Genomic DNA, 18,213 nt, shown 5'->3' on the forward strand with positions numbered 1-18,213 from the left:
CTGCTGTCAATAGAAGTGTCTGGCTGTAACCTCCAGCGGGACTGCCAGACAGGATGCTCTGAGTCCGGCAGTCCTGCACCAGCCTGAAATAGGATCCTTTTATCGGGCCACCAACAGCACAAAGCCCCAGAAGATGTTCAACAAAATCACAGGGCCCTGTTCGAAGCTGAGACTCCTGGATGTCTGCAGAGCCGGTTCTCTGTGCTTTTGGATCAGTACACTGCCCTGTAGACCTCCCCTCCAAATTCAGTAACGAATTTAGCCATCTTCAGCTATGCAGGACAGCTATCTGCTGACTAGAACATCCCAACCTGCATTTGTTTCTGTACCTGGAGAAAGAGCTATCCTTCCCCCCGCCCTCCCATAATCCCATCTTTATTGCCTAGCATGTGCCATTGTGCCATATAATTCTTTTCATCCTCCCCACAAATGAGAGCCAAGCTGCAGCTAACTCACAGAAAACCAGAAGACTGCATTTGAACCATACTCTCCTCCACATCATTTGTGCAAAGTGGTGGCTTTAATTTAATTTTTTTTTTTGAAATAACTTTTCATTTGGTGAGTCAACCTCCATGACTGCTGTTACTGACAGTTATGCAGAATGAAAACTAGTGCTCTGTAAGGACAGTTATGAGTATGGAAGAGTTTCCCCAATAACTTCGAATCACTGGAAAAAGGCTGACAAAATGTATAATTTTTATATGCAAGTCCATCTACATTTTTGGTCCTAATTGCACCAAATTACACTAGGATGACTTCTTTTCATAAATAAGCCTTTGGCTCACCCTGCTATCTGAACACTTTGCACAGATGTAGGAGATGAAAGAGGATGTTGTAATATGAGTGGACCTCACGGGCTCTCTCCTTTGGAGGTTGACGTTCCCAATTTGTCTGGAAGGAAAAACTGTTCTGACGCACCAACACAATGTCATGAAAAACTGACATGTTACAACACTGTTGGAACATGACAATGATTTGCCCACTGCCTGCAGGCCAGGGAAGCATCTGATAACATCTGGGCAATCCCACAGAGCTCAGGAGAGATGCAAATGTCGGAACATGGCTTGACTAGAAGGAGGAATCAGCAAGAAGAATTCGTCAAGAAGGAGAAGCAGCATCAGACTTCAGTTTAAACAGAACAAGGTTTACCACAATTAGGGTCCTTCTAATGCAGGAAGCTGAAGAATTGCTTAAAAATAAAGTTTCTAAAATAGACGATTACCTTACAAATCAGTGAACAAAACATATGGATTTGAATTTCCATAACTACTGGGTGCCAAAGCTTGACAAACATAAAACAGGCCTGATGAAAAGAATTTTCTCAGCTGTCATGAGTTCAAAAAGTGAACTTCAAAGGAATTTTTGGTGTCCAGTATTTCATTAGCTAAAAAACACATGAATAAATCTCAAGCATGTTTCACAGGCGTAGGAGACTACAAATACTGCATGTCAGCTCAAAATGCACTAATACAAGAGTCAAACACTCTCATGAAAACTAAATCAGAGCCACAAACAGACCTTACCTACCATGATGCGGTCAGGCATTACAATGATGTAATAAGGCTGAAGCTTGCAGAAAACTTTTTCCACATATTTAACTGCAGCCATGAATATATTTAGTTGACATAGCAAAAAAATAATTATGCCATAATGATTAAACAGATATAGCATTGTATCAAACAAAACCAAATGTAGCAACATCTCTCCTTTTTCCTTCACATGCAACTCAGAAAAAAACACTTCACACACAAAAACACACAGGGAATTACGAGCAAAACCAGCACAATAAGTAATTTCAGGTTCACTTACAGTGCATTTTTCTGTTGTGCCGCATGAGAAACAAGACAAAATGAAAAGCACACAGTGATAAATCATGTTTTAGATCTACGACGATATTTTGCAAACGAGATTATTTAGGCATTAAAGGAAACTTAGCATTCAAAAGATTATTTTAGGACAGAGAAGAAGATACAGAGAGATTGTAGAGTCCAATGTTATCTTAACATGTTTCCTCCCACTTCCAGCTTTACAAGTACAATGGATGTAACCTCTCAGGCATCTTCCCTCCATTCACACATCCTAACAAAATTTATAACATGTTCCCAAAAGAGATACAAAACAAGAAAACAGCAGTTCAGCAAGTGAATCTCAGAAATACAGTTCCTGGACAACTCTTGAACATGCTCCAGTACTACTTCGGTGCAGGGTATATGCAATGTACTGAGTATTAACCCTCGGGACTCGCAGAAATTGCAAAATTACCTTATATTTTATTCGATAGAGGAACTGGTGAAAAATTTGCTTGAGTTGACACTTACTGGTTTTCCAGTGTTGCATTATGCTACCAGACCATAGGGTGGCAGCAACAAAGCATACAGCATAGTACTTTAGTGAAAATCAAAACCCCCCAAAACACCTGGGGGTTCCCAAAGTGTCGTACGCGTTTGATGCTTCATCAAATTTTTAAACAGTAGAAAACCAAAGTACCTTTGAAACTTTCAACTGGTACTTGCAAACAATTACTTTACAACTGCAAGCCTACCAACTAGGGAATGCCAAGCTCAAAGTAGTCACAATTCCTGCCAAAAACCAGAACGGTTGAATGGATTTTTCCTAAGCAATTGTTTTAAAAAACAAATATTTAAAAAAGAAAACCTCCAAAAAGACCAACTGGCTACCTTTTAATCACACACTCAAAAAGCAACAGAAAGCACTCTACGTCATACGCAGAGGAAAGTTGTAAACCCTGAACTAGGAGCTGAACCTGGACACCACAGTAGTGACAAGAGGTATCACATGCATGTTTATAAAAACCTGAAACGCATAGAAACATTACAGAGAAGAGAGAAAAGGAAAACAGAAAGAGGACCTTGACCCTTATCCTACTGCTCCCAAGGCCTACAGACCAGGCCTTCACTTCTAGGAAACACATATGAGCTATAAATGAACTAGTAACATAGTTTTCACTTACCACAATGGGTGAAGACATGTTGTGGTCTGATCTGAGGTTTAAAGAAAGCCTCAGGAAGCCTCTCCATGGCACTAATTTAAGCACAAACTTACATGCTGGTCTCTGGAATTCTGTTTATTTTGGTCAGAATACTGCAATATGGGACCGAGACATGTTTATGTCTAGTAAAAGTGAATTCTGCAGCAGTATCTTCTGGCAGTGTTAGTTGCGTTAAGGAAAATAGGTAAATGTATGCTTGAATGCTGCTTGAACAATACAGGCTTGTTAGCATAGCAGTGACATTTTTCTTTTTAAAAATAGCTGAAACCTTTTCCTTATGTACAGTCAATGTTCCTTTTCATTATCTCTTGACAAACAAGATGTAGTAGGACAATATATTCTCTGCTTATATTTCATATTAGCCCTGATACTCCAAGCCCTGATTGCAGTATTATGTGCATTTGCTAACACAAAATTATGGATACAGACATGGGATGTGAATTACAACCTTCAATATTAAAATATTCTATAAAAGCCCTTCTCTACTGTAATGGTTCCATTAGAAATGCAAGTATGCCAACATAAAAAAATATTATAAGGAAAGAATATTCATTTTCATTTTACATCAGTGCTTCAACTGATTGATTAAAACAGGAAAAGATTATTTTTTTTTTAAAAGTTTGTTTCCTTTTTTGATCTCTCATATTCAAGACTCTAACACACTCTCGTCTAGAGTCTCAGAAGCTTCCACCACTGCAAGCTGAAGCAAGTCCATCAACTTCACATTGAATCACAAAAAGAAAACTAACAGCATGTGCTGTGGTTAACTGAGGCAGCTCCTCTGTGATCACTGAGCACAGGTTCAGAGACGATAACAACAAAAAAATCACTCAAGTGGATGCTCAGCTCCTCACATACCCCCAGCAAAAAATGCTTCTCAGTTACTGAAGCACTGAGCTCATGAGCGTAGCCCATCATGAACTCAACACTGCCGTGCCACTGTGGTTTCTGCTCCATCGCACAACTCACTGACACGGAAACCTGGTATTGGGGTGGGCATGAATTCAGCAGAGAGCCAACCAGCCTTCGAGCACTATCACAGCTGCACCACCTTCTGCCCATCCCAGCACATTTTTATTTAATTTTTTTAAATAAAACCAATCAACTGGTTTTGTGTTGCTTGAAATTAACAGAATAATGGCAACAAGAGCAGAAATAGGGCCTCACAAGTGATTAAACTATGTGTGGTTTCACTAATTCCTGACCAAGACCAAAAGAAAGTCCATTTTCCATTCCCTTTCTTCCACCCAATTCATCACTGTTTTAAAATCTCTTTGCAAAGATTTCTCTGCTCTTTCACCTCTGCCCTAAATCAAACTTTTTTTGTTGTTTTTGTTTCATTTTAGGGGGCATGGAAGGAGGTTCACTTTTTCTTTTTAAACATCTAACATCCACCATGCAATTTTTAACTGATGGAAGTAAAACCAAACTGAGAAACCATCTCTACTGTGCCAGTACTATTAGATTTGTCTGCTATTTTCTACGACGTGACAAAAGAATCATGTCCAGAAACTCACCTCCGCTAGGCTGCACAGCAGTCAGCTGTGGGCCCATTTCTCGCACCCCCTCGCTGTCCACAGCGTAAGCAGACATCTGAGATGAACTTGTTCCTTGCGTATCGTCATCACCCAGCGCTGTGGACTGAGCCCTGAGCATTTCCAGGGCTCCTATGCCTGCCATCTCCTCAAAACCTTCTGACATCTGAGCCAGAGGAGAATCTCGAGAAGCGGAGAGAAATGGGGTGTCCAGAGGCGAGCTCGGAGGGGACAACGATGACAAGGAGGACCGTGAGGACAGGGATGCCAGGGACTGCGGGGTATCCAGAGACCTCCGCTGCTTATTGAAATTCGAGTGTCCAATGGGATCAGCGTACGGCACGTCCTTCGTTAGAGACTCAAAGGGAATGATGTCGAAGCGCAAATGCTGCCCGTAGTCTGTAACGCTGTCTGACTTGTCGTACTGCGGGAGGCCGTAGATGTCCGTGAAGCTGACCGAGCTGAGGGAGCCTCTGCTGGAGGCCAGGGAACCTCGGCTGGAGGCCAGGGAACCCCTGCTGCTGCCAGAGGACATTGTGAGGGTGCTGGCTGACAGACTATGGCAGGCAAAAGGAAAAGGAAACAAAAAAAGGTCCATTCAAATACAGTCAGAAACACCAGTGTGGACATAAAACATCGACCCAGTTAACATAAGCAGTTTTACATGCATTCAGCACATGACACTGGGAGATGATTTGGCAGTTTAGGGTCTAACTCATGTTTCTTGCCCTAGTCTCAAGCAGACGTGACTGGAACAGTACAAGTGACAACCAAATCAGGGCCACGTGCCTGAAGACAAAGAGAGCACCAGGACAGGTCTACTCCTTCCTGACTTGCAACCAGACATAATTTGGCAGAAAAGAGGACAGAGGAGGGTTTGGATCAGTGGACCCAATATAAAGCCAGGAATAGCAGATTACCATGATCCAGCCTGAACTGGTGTTAATGATGGATCATAGACATATCAGGGAGAAGCAGCAAAAAGGGATTTAGAAAGACAGCACTAACAAAAAAAAAAAGTGCCGTACAAGTCACATCCTTACAGTTTTTTCAAGCACAAAATAAAAACAACTTTAGTATGAATCCCATTTCAGTTCCTTCTACCATTCTCAGATGGCTAGGGAGAAGACAGCGTAAGTGATGGACAGAGATGAAGCGAGGCACAGCAGGAACTGAGCTTTTGATGTCGGCATGGTGTTGAGCTGAGGAATCCCCGAGAGCTGCACCAAAAAAGGCAGCTGCGGGTGTGAATATGCAAAACATTCTGGGCTTCTATGTGGGTCTTAGCACGTTCTCATATTTAAATGGCAAAATTCTGTCATCTCACCAGGGATCAAAACCCCTTCCTTTAGAAAAGGTATCAGGATACTAAACCTCACAGAACTTAAAAGAATGTTATCTACATATAAAGTAAAACTATAAGTTTTACAATGTTCTTCAACTAGGTATCTCCTTTTTGTAAAATAAGTGAACCTATAAAATAAAATACCCAAATATATGGAAAAATCTAGCTCAAATAGCCATCACCAGTACTGTTTACAAAACTCCATCTAAATCATCACATTCCACAGATCAAACAATATACTTAGTAAAATTCAATTTACTTGGCACACATACACCAAAAGCATTAAAAGGTAAACTTATATTACTAACATTCTTCTCTGCTGCAGTTAAACTTCAAAACCTGTGCTTTTTACACAACTTACCTTTTTAACTGGGAGTGTAAATATGAGGTTAAACGTGTAGCTTCTTCTAGTTGCATAAGCAAACAATTTCTCTTTTCCTGTAACAGTATCCTATAATTAAACAGATACATATTAGTATTTTTCTTTATTACAGCAGTACTCAAGAAGTGCTAGGAGCTTTCCAAGTACAGAAAAATGCCATTGCATTGCAGTTTAGAATACAAAAAGAAGTTTCACTGTTTAATGAAAAGTTTTAATTTACACAGCTCATATGCAGCAATGGAAATTCCAGCAAGAACGCAGGAACTGAGACTAGCAGAATTCCCAGACAAGAAAAGTAATTGAGGCACAGTGTAAGAGTCACGATTTCGAAAATACACAACGGCGATTGTCAAAGTCATAAAAAGTCCTAGGTAAAAGCATTAAACTTGACAAGATTTTTCTTCCCTTGCATCAGTGTGATTGTGCCAGTGAAACACAGAAAGCTACTATGACTAGTTGCCTTGGCAGGAAAAAAAAATCCAAATAGCCCTATTATCCAAGGTAATTAATGTTAAATTTCAAAGATAAAAAGAAAAATTTTGGCGAATATTTGTTAAGCAGTTACCATAAAAGTAAGCTTTAAGGTCTAATTCTATTTGATTCACATATGTTTATATATCATTGTATTTAGGAGACAATATAGCATTTTGAATACTAAGCTATGGCAGAAATCTCTCACTGAGACTTATTTTTTGCACATTCTAATAACAAGCAGCTGAATTACTCAGCACCACCGCCCCAACACAAAAGGGAACATATCTATAATGCTGTCAGTCTCAAATGCCTGTAAGATATCTTAAATGCTCTACTTTGAGATTATTAAAACTTTGAAGAATACATTCTTCTGATAACACACTTACACTTTTCCTGAATCTAGAATTACAGGCATTCCTGGTGCTTTATTCTTCCAAGCCCAATCACTAAATTCCAACATAAAATCAGGGTAGTAATCTGTTTCGTGTTATATATTTGAACATTTGGAGCAGGGAAGTTATTTCTCCAGCTCTGTGTTCACAAGATGGTTAGAAATAGGGATTCTGATAGACAGTCTGGAGAAAGCTTATCAAACTTATTTAAGATCTGTGCATCAGACCTTCCCCTACTGCAGGCAGCTGCTAGAATTCAACATGTTAATGGTCAGGATAGAAAAATATAAATAAAAAGGGAGCCCTTTCGGATAAAACAAACTGGCAACATTAGTTTCAATAAACTGTGGATGGTTAAGATATGAAAAAATACGTCTTTGTTAACAGTGAAAACATAAATCTCTCAATTTCCTTGGCCTCCAACTCCATTAATTCACATGTTGGCAAGGGACTGCAGCGCAGTGCTCCAGCAACCCCCACCGCCCTCTGGGGAGGTTCCCCTCATTGCAACCACACAGCAGAAGCTGCACACCAAAGTGTGTGCGACATCGAAGATTTTCTCCTCTTTTTTTGTGCCTCACAGACCGGGTTAACCAAGCGGTGCAAGGAAAGCTGCAGCTTTGTAAACTCGGGTGATAAAGGCACTGCATGCAGGAACCTTTGAAGCAGGAACTAACAGAAAAAGACAAAGGGATGCAAGTAACTCCACTGATTCAAATGCTTGCAGGGGAAATATGGGGTATTCACACCATCTACTTCAAAAAATAAATGCAGGAACCTTCCCTCCACAGGCAACAATGCTGTGAGGTGAGCACCTGCGCTGAAGGTGAGGAAGCTAAGGCTGCCTGAAAGCAAACCAACAAAGACCTCCGTCATAAAGATTTCGATCAGCCCCCGTAACACAGTGCATTTAAAACTCAGTAACAGAACAAAATTGGTCGTCGTTTAAACAGGAAACTTCTTTGTATTTTGTGAATAGGAGAAAGTAGAAATAGAAAAGCAGATCTGGGAACGGTTTTGGTTTTTCCTCAGCCTAAACTAAACAAATAAATTAGGTTTACTAATAGTTAAGCTTTTCTCCAATTTGTTATACAAAAATAGAGTGCCCTCAAACATTATTCTAACTTCTACTCAATTTTTTGCTAGCATTTGAAATATCAAGTATCACACTGGAATGCTAGTTTCCACAGCATGAACTACATGGAAAAATAGCTTGGCCTCCTTGCCAACATAGTATGCACTACCTAACATGAGAGCCCAAAAACAACAAATAAAACTTACTACACTGCAGTGTAAAGTGAACTCCCTTCTCTGTCAGTTTAAGCTGGAAAGCCCGTGTAACAATATTGCAAAAATTGCAGAATACACAACATTGAACTATATGTTGGCTGTGAATTCTCTGTTTTTATTACCTGAATTTACCATCTGAAGTAAGCCTTTTCAAAGGAACCAAAGTTCCCAAAGTTTGTACATAGAAGGCACTTCCAAATCTTTTAAAAAGTTTCTTAATTGTTTAAATATTAACCTTTATATGGATCACATTAATGCTGGTTCACATAGTTTTCCCTCATGTGTCAAACCTGGCTATTTACCATTAATTCATGCCTCAGTCTGTTTCAGAATGAGAAAGAATAGCAAGAAAAAAAGATATTTTTTCATGCATCAAATAGTTCAGTGGACAAAAGCACTGCCATGAAATAAATAAATAAATAAATGAAATAATGAAAATAAGTTAAAAAGGTCACAAAACACTTTTCTATAAATTTTAAAGCTGACATTTCTGGATTATCATCTTCGTATCATTTATGTAAAAGAAGCTTGGGAAACAAGAGCTAGCACTTTCACGTTTTCACTAGAAGTAGTCTATTGTAAAAAGAACATCTTAAGAATTTTTGTCCACTTCCCTGGCTAGAAGAAAAACTAATTTTGAAATAAACACAGTGTTTCTGCTACAGTGTTTCTATTCATTTGTTTGTTCTTACACATAATTTGACATTTAAATCATATTTTCAAGAATGACTCAGTTTACTGGATTGCCAGAATTGGGGTGTGCTCACACTGCAGAGCATGTAAAGTAAAAGGAAAAATTACATGCAAAAGGTGGTATAAAAGTTAATCCTTTAACTTTCCTGTTCCAAGGCAGAAAGCAAATATATGGAAGGATCTTTGTTCTGCTACTTTTTGAAATGACTATCCCTCCACTGCAAAATAACAGAAAAATCCTTCACTACCCAGGTGCTGTTATTCAACTCTCTTATCAGACAACATTGCTCAGACACGTGCATCTGAGGTGACTATTCTGATCTCTTCTTTCACACATTTTAAATGAATGAAAGGAATGTCAGGAGCAAACAGCCCCTTTACTGAAAGCAAATTAGTAACTTTGTTTGTTTATTAAACACAGTGAAATTCCCTGCTTTTCCTTTTGAAGCTACACCTATAGTAGTACAGTACAGAAGCTAAGAAAATGATTCAAGTTCCCAAACCTTTCAGTGGCTCCATGAGCAGAGGTTGCTCGAGCCCGTTGAATTTCATCCTCCAAACGTCTTTTTTCTTCCTCCAAACGTGCAATGTCTTCTGGGGATCGTCTCTGCTGACTGATGAGCTGCAGCTCCTGAAGAAGAGCCTCCTTCTCTTTGATGAGCTGAAGACGGTCCCTGTCCGCTTCAGCCATCCCTGGCCACGATTCATTATCTAGCAAGGCCAGTTGCTGCTGTATATTTGAAACTCTTTAAAAGAGAATAAATATATTTCAAAATGCAGAAGAGACAAAGGTGAAGACAAGTAAGAGGAAAAACATCATAAGGTAACATCAGTGAACATCAGTGACTTTCATTTAAACTTTGAAACAAAAAAAATAGGGGTCTTTGGGAGGCTTTATTTGTCTCTGGGTTTGACGTGTTTTTTGGTTTGTTTATTTTAAACACAAAGAATGGCAAATATTCATAAATGTGTAGCTGTGTGAGAACTACGCTACATTTATCACGTGGACAGTATTTGTCTTCACAGCTTGCTCATTTTATAGAAAAACAATTGATATTTTAGAGCTCCTGAGTTTGCTGCCTGGACAAGATGATGAATCTGAACATCCTTTTATTCCTCATTCTTCCACTATCAGATTTTAATCAGGGATTTGAGAAATGCAGTGAGAGGTTGAAGAAAATGAAGGGGAAATATTTGTCTTTGAAAAATTCTGTATTATTGTGTCTCACCTCAACAGAGGAGAGTGTCCCAACTGACAACAAAGATTTAAGAATACATAAACTGGCAAGTAAAATAAAAACAGGTCTGGAAAAAAAGATTTACTGGTTGCAAAATACATGTGGCTTCATATGAATCCATCATCAAATCAAGTAGTTAAATATGCTAACTTTTTTTTTTTGGTAGTCGTAGTAGGATATATAGCCAAAAGGAGCTTCTATATCTCAATACACTGAACCATTACATTCTTACAACTATTGGTGTTTCGTGATTCCATAGTTGACATTGTGAGAAACCATTCTGCTAAAAAGAAATTTTGAACTTTAAATAAACACTGCACAAACCCCTAAAGCTAGAAATTTCACAAATGTTTCTTTTGGCAAAATCAAGAGTTGTATTAGCATAACAGGGAGAACACTCTGTTACTGTTTGGTTTTTATGCTTGTCTTACAATGATCAATTTAGGCACTTTAGAAGCTTACAGTTAAAATGAAAAGTAAATAAGAGAAAATCTAGCTTTCTGATTTCTGAACATTTGTAAGAAACTAAACTGTACCAAAGTTATGCAACTGTACACCTTAGTTACATCTTCACTTTGCAATGGCAGTGTTCAAAGCTCAGTGCACAATAAAAGATTACTGCCCCCCCCCCCCCCCCCCCAAAAAAAGTGTTTAAAACCAACCATGCAAGTGGGATATGCTCCCATTCTTTGATAAGTTTTTTAAGTAATCATTTTTTCAAAATATCTGATAAAAAAAGAAAATAATAAAGCAAGGTGAAAAGCGCGTAACAAACAAACAGAAGATCCACAGTATGGTAACATCTTCCCAAGGGTAAAAGAAAAGGAACAGACATGACAAAGGTAGACTTTTCCCATCTAAACCCCAAACCTCCAGCATTTTTTTTTTCGTACCGACATCTGGAAAGTATTTGGCCATCTTATTATCACAGGAAGTGAAATAAAGTATCAATATAATTCATTTTGCAATGACTGCATTAATTACAGTTTTCATGTTCATATACGAACAGGGATTTTACTGTGAATTTTGTCAAATAGCTTTCTTTCCCCTTAGTTTTCATTTACAGCATGTAAAGAATTTGGGTATTGAATTTGGGTATTGTGTTACATTATAGTCTAAAGTGTAATACTTTATCAAGCCCTTCAATACCATTTCCTCCTCCTTGCATTAATAACCAACTTCCTGCGAATGGCTAGTGAAAGCACCATTGTGAATCAATACGTATAGTTTACATATTTCATGCCTCAGCTATTGTGCATGAATTCCAGATGCAGTTTCCTGAAGAACACCTCATCCCCTCCATGGGACGTCAGGGCCATCCTCCCTCCCTCTTCTCCTCCACCCAGGCCACAAAAGATTCAGTAAACACTTCTGAACCTGTATACAGCTTAATTTTAAAGTGTTTGGTGCCAAACAAAACAAACAGAAACCCAAGGTCTGTTCAACAGAATTATAAAATTCAGGCACGTTTGGGTTATCATAGCTTAGTTAGCGTGAATCAGCTGAACCTTGGCAATGTATTTTAGTGACCGTGTTCACAAGCTCTTACATGGCTCATGGATGAAAGAAGATCAGATGTGTCTGGTGAAGTCTCTGGGTTCAGTTTGGTGAGACAGCTGAAGGAATGACCCTCTCCCAATTGTCCTGCTAGGCATTTTTCTAATGCAGGGGGAGCTGGATAAAGCACTACCCACTTAAGCAAATAAATGCTAATGCAGGCATCGAGGAAGAACAGAAACACCAGCAGGGAAGATGGGAAGGTAGCAAAAGGAAGGAGGTGATCTGCCCTTGCAATGCCATTTAACCACTGAATCAGCCTGGCTGAGCAGTGCACCACCCTCAATACAGGAGGTTTTAATTTAGACTCTTGTGCTTGCTAAGAGCGCATTACTCCCCTTGTGCATGACATTCCAGTTCAAAGTTTGCCTTTTTCTTCCCCCAATTTCTGTTATGATGACGTTTTGAAAGTAGAAAGTCGTGGTACAGTAACTTAATTATACTGTTATTAAAGGAAAAAGTACTGCTGTGGACTAAGCTTGTGTCACTGAAGAGTTCCAAAATCTGATTAGGTATTTGTTTTGGTTCCTTTGACACTCTCAGCATTTCTGCTAGCTCTTCTTGTCTCTATTTTTTCCCCTTTAAGCAAAGAGAAAGCGCTTGAATAACACTACAGAATGCAGGAATCTGCTGGGAGGTGAGCTTCAGCACCAGTAAGCCAGTTTTCTGCAACCTGTATTTCCTGCACTTGCTGCAAGCAAACTGAAGTTCTCGGAACCACCAGTGAAAAACTTTTTTAAAATTTGTCTCCGTGGCTAGAAAACATCACCAAAGCTTTTACAGTCTCCCTCACCTAAACCTTAGAAAAATATCTGAGGAGATGAGGCATGTTGAATTCTGCTAAAAGCTTAATAAGAAAAATCCCTCCAAGCATGTTCATAATTGCAATATGCGTCTTGCAACACAAGCTTTTCTTCCCAAACATAACAAATGCATACAAGCATAAAAGCATTAAGCACTTTCACTGTGTTTGTCCATGCCAGATTTAATGCCTATACCACACCAGCCATTTTCACTGCTTGTCTTTTACAAAAAGTGGCTCTTTTGTCTTGTTTTAGGCTCAGTACGTATACTCACCTACCTTAAACACCCACTTAAACAAATCAATGAATTGACAGGGACAGAAAAAGAAAAAAAGAAAAAAAAAAAGAGGGTCCTGTTCAAAGCCTCTGTTTTTCAAAAACGTTTTTCCTTCCTACTGTATATTTTTAAGATACTACCTCTTAAGTCAAATCACTGTATAAGAGTCCTTTTATCTTGGCTTAACGCCAGATATACCAAGGTCCCTACCGATGTACCAATTTAGCGTATTCCTAGAAAAAAAAAACAGTTAATTTTGAACCATCAACATTCCAGGCATTTTGCCCATTCCCATCCTTGCATAACAAGCAAAGAGGAGCCTGCATTCCACACTCGAGTAGGTGGTATCAAATGACTGGTTTCCTAGGTAGGCAGCCCGAGTTGCTGTTTATTTCAGGATTTAAAAATTTCTGATGGAAATTAATGTAACAGCTCCTGTTAAGCAGAGAAGCAGGAGGGCACAGATGAGATGACAAAGGTTTAACCTGGTGATCTTAAGTAAGCATTGATGTGAAATGGCCAACTTGCCCTGAAATGGCAATACTGAAATAGCTAGAACGATGCATAGTCTGTGATAACGCAAACATAGCATGAGGGTGGAAAACAGGGCAACCAATAATTTACCACACAACACCCTAACTACACCATGGGGTGGGAGAAGCACACATTTCCAGAACTTAGAGCATATCTGAGTCATTATACTTCTACATAGACTACTCTAGACAATACAGAGCAACACTTTTGTCATTGGAAATAACTGAGATAAACTAAATGATTTTGTTAGCGTCTTGAACCTCTTTTTCCAGACTATCTGAACCCTGCACAAATGAAACTATACTGCTGAGCTCAAGAAAATTTCATTTTAGAAGATTTTATTTATTAAAATATAGCATGAGAAGCAAGCTTCAAGTAAAAATCACTTTTTGCAAGGCGAAACCACCTCATCTGTAGGCATTACATTTAAGACGATGCTTAGACTATTATTCAGATTATTAGCAAGGCAGGTGTCCTGGAGAGAGAAACACTCCAAAAGAATATCAGAGTCCTAATTCATACCCATAAAAGGGACGAACTAAGGGTACCGTACCACCTGGTATTTCGTAACCTACAAGTGTCTGTCTTCCTAGCGTAAACAAGTTCTCTGAACTTTGCTTGAATTTTCAAAGCCGAAAAAGAACAAGAACAACAAAAAAAACAACACTACTCTATATTAGTTGCCTAGAATTCTGGGTGACGTATCAGACAACTCTACAGCTGAAGCCTTTGTTACCCGTGGAATAGGAACATTGAAAATAAACAAAAACAAAACCCAGTTATGTTTTGGAGGAGAACGGTGGCTAAGATTGCACAAATACACAACCGTAAATCAGCCCAGCTTACTCTTTCGCTTACACAGAGCTAGGTCCTGGAACACCAGGAGGCTTAAAGTCAGATCCTAAGCCAGTTCTCTGCCACTTCAGCTAACAGGCAATTTCTACCACATGCAACACCATGAGAAGGTGGTTTTGGGACTGAAGACACACAAAGGGTGTAAGAACTGGGTAATTTCTGGTATTTACAGGCCCTCAAGAGAGTGGATTATAACTTGTACTCAAAGAGGGGAAGGCTAGCGAAAGAGGAAGAAAGAAATGGAAAGAACAAGAAGCTACGGAACTCAGCCAAAAGCTCACAAAATTTCTCCACTGTGTCTACTTTGGCTGTTCCTGCAAGTATGTGCCACTGTGGCTTTGGCGGACAACACGAGTACACTCTGTAGAATATCCAGTCTTTCTGGCAGCCCGCTTCAATAACAAGGAGGTCTTAAATTGGCTTAAGACACTCATGAAACCTTTTGGAGTCCACTGGCATTTTGCAGATAAAATTAGGTATTCACCTTTCATGCAAAGCCTGTTAAAACCAATGGAGGAGAGGAATTAGAATTTCCTCAATTCGCAAGTCAATTGGTATAATGAAAACTTTAAAGATATAAAGGGAGCAGAGCCATGCTCTTGAACTAACCCAAAGAGAAAGACAGCTTTCTGTTTAAAAATTGACAATGGGAGATTTGGGATTAGCTGACGTGCCTGAGCCAGATATTTATGGGATATCAAAGAAATTACTTCATCCCTAAATCCAATTTTCAGATTAGTGTAGCAGAATAAAGCACACAAATCCACTGAATTTCACCAGAAATTAGGCAATTAGATTTTGAAACTTGCCTTCACAAGGTGAATTATAACAGGAAAATACTTGACTCTTTTGTTGTATCCAAACTGGAATGCTGTTATCAAAATCCAACCAATGTGTGTTTTATCAATACAAACACAAACTGCAATGCCACATTTCATGTGCTAGTGCTTTTAAAGGCACAGCTGAAAACTAATTTTGGTAATTAGACAGCAAGTTTGCAGCAAAACGCCTATTCAGTAACTATACTGAAAGAAAGCAACATTCTGAAAGGTAATGTGGAAATACAAAGTTTGGTTGAACAGGAGGCTTTTTCAAGTCTCTGTATGTTTTAAATGACTGAATTGGAAAATAGTAACTTTAAATTCAAAATTATGGTGGGTGTAAAGAAATTTCTTCTTTTGCACCCAAATTAGATAAACGGATGGAAGATGCTTGGATGTTTTAGTTCATTCAAGTCAGTTGTCACCAGACTGGATTAAAAAAAAAACAAAGTAAAAATCACAGTCAATACTGGCATTTGTTATTGGAGGGATCATTCTTCATCTATTGAGTAGTTCACTTTCCAAGGCATGAGGCACTGCAGCGACAGTTCGCAATCATTTGCCAATATACTTCACACAGTCATTACACTGAAGTCTACAACTTAGAGTTATCAAAGAAAAACAATTTTCTTTTGATTTCTTTTTCTATGAAACGGTCTATTCAGAAAAGCGCTCGAGGGGGGACACTTTCCAGTGTGCAAATGCTTTTCATGAAAGGTAGTCTCACTGAAATAGCAACTGAAACTAAAAACGGTATTTATCCAGGCAGCTCGGGGCTGTCTGTTCAAAAAGACCATCCTCCCTCCCGCCTGCTTCTCTGGAGGGTCACACTGACAGATTTGAGAGAAAAAAATACACGGAAATAAGGTAAAGTTTATTTAAAAATAACGGGGAGGGGTAAAGAGAATAGTAAAGAGCAAGAGCTTCTCTGTTCAGCATGACTGGTGAGTTAAAAAGTAGAGTTTACATGAGACTTCCCAGAGACTGGATCAGACCCAGGATAAAGGACGACTTGCCCAGCATTTTGAAGATGTTGGAACCCACAGCTCACAACATCTGAAGATACTCATGGGACAAATTAAATTGCAAATTATCCGACTTCCTTCCAGTGGGAAACTGAAGGGGGAAAAAAAGCTCTGTGAATGTCTTAATTTATGCAAAGACCAAACCACTCAATACTGTTAGAGAGATTTTTGAAAGAGGAAGAAAAAAAATCAGATTATCTTTCACAAGGGATGAAAGATATTTGGGGAGTATAAGCCAACTTTTCCACTATCACTGGGCTCATCTCCCAAATTTCTCAAAATGGGTCATTCAGAAGTCCCAACACTGTACTTTCTCGCTACAATACCATACAACGTACTTTTAAATAATAATAAAAAAGTTTTCTTGTCCCTTTATGGCAGCTATTCTGCTGGTATCTAAAGCTGTATTATCTTTTACGACAAAAATACAACCCACCACCCTTGAGTTGGTGGATTTTTTTCTCCCCTTGATTTCCTTTAAGGGAAGAGAGATACTTCTTTCCTTTAGTATCCTTTACAAGTCTTCCCTTAAAACTTGGGAATAAGGCAATTTGCTTGTTGTATTTATTTGCTATATGTTTCTACTCTGTTTGACAAGCAAATAGTCATAATATACTGCTTTACAGTTGTGATATAGTGTAGCATTTTAATTTTCTACTTCGTAGATTTTAATCCATGGCAGCACATTCCGTCACCCACACTGTGCAGTAACAGTAGATATTTCACCAGCCAAGGCAGAACGAGCACAAAGATATTTAGTAGAGACAAAAGCCCTACAGAAATGCCAGCAAGCTAAGGGGAAGGAATGCATGATAAATGAAGAATGCAACCACAGAGATAACTGGTAGGGGCAATGAGCTTTGTGCAGTTCCACTCAAAAGCTGAAAGCTGATTACTTCCGTACAACATACTGGGCAAAATAAGGCTACTATTTTAAAGGAACTAACATGCTTTTGCTAAATAACAGACCATTGTTGGAGCTGCTATCCCAGGACAGCAAAACTACCCTTACAGCAATTACTGTTCTCTATTTGGAAGGTTAGTTACCCAGATTTTCTACACTTAATTAACATCAAAACCCAGATCACTTCTGATGTTCAGAAATACCGCATTCCATGCGTAAACAAATATTCAGCATTTCCAGCTGAGAAGTGTTTCTGCTACTAAAAACAGACACAAAATCAAAACCAAACAAAAAATAACAGAACACATGCAAAAAACCCTCCACTTTATCTTTTCCCTGCACCAACACACAATAGTTTTGAAAAAGACATAGAAAATGTACGTCGGAAAATCTAATTATAAGTATTTAATATAATCTTTACATCACCGATAGCTCTGCTAAACCAAACAGCATAAAATTAAATCCTATCCTTTTTCCTTCATCAACTGTCACGTACCCTAAATTATCACTCAACTATGAAGTACTAAGGGTTAACCTGTGACTAAACAGTACGCTGATGCCTTTTTGTTTTGCCTTTTTTTGCCCCCAGTTATTTAACTTTTATTAGGTAACAGTCACTAGTATTATCCACAGGCAGCATTTTACAATACAGACTTTCATTCCAGTTACAAATGCTGAAGAAATTTAGCTGTGTATTTCTAACGTGCTTGCACCAATTTTTTTTTTCTAAGCCTGTATTGTGTCCAAATGTGGGCAAACTTTCCAAGAAATACAAAATGGCGAATTGCCTATAAAGCTTCCAATCCGTGCCAAGACATATGACAGCATTACGGTTTCCCTCAAAGAAAAAGTCATCATCATATGAAAAAACAGGCAAGAGCACTGGATTTTATTTTTAACCCTTGTTCACAGAGATGTTGAAAACTGGAAAAAGCAGATAAAATTGAAAAGAAAAAAACTAACTTGAAAAAAATAAAAAAACAAGTTTTTCAAAGTCAACTGTAACAGGATCTTCTACATGCCAAACAATTTTAATCAGAAAAAGTTCTACCAACACAAATTAAAATAATTATAAATG

At 38.6% G+C, this 18,213-nt stretch overlaps 1 protein-coding gene across 3 annotated transcripts in view; it reads right to left on the minus strand.

The window, feature by feature from the left end:
* The window catches only part of WWC3 (WWC family member 3), a 100,679-nt gene that overhangs the window by 19,325 nt on the left and 63,141 nt on the right, over positions 1-18,213 (minus strand). For all 3 annotated transcript variants that reach the window (XM_066982238.1, XM_066982231.1, XM_066982236.1), the window contains exons 9-11: positions 9,625-9,867; positions 6,252-6,341; positions 4,528-5,102 (exon numbers count right to left, since the gene is read on the minus strand). In XM_066982238.1, coding sequence (XP_066838339.1) covers positions 4,528-5,102; positions 6,252-6,341; positions 9,625-9,867 — 908 coding nt within the window. The remainder of the gene's footprint in view (positions 1-4,527; positions 5,103-6,251; positions 6,342-9,624; positions 9,868-18,213) is intronic.

This window comes from Anser cygnoides, chromosome 1 (genome assembly GCF_040182565.1).
Source record: "Anser cygnoides isolate HZ-2024a breed goose chromosome 1, Taihu_goose_T2T_genome, whole genome shotgun sequence".
Classification (NCBI taxonomy): Eukaryota; Metazoa; Chordata; class Aves; order Anseriformes; family Anatidae; genus Anser; species Anser cygnoides.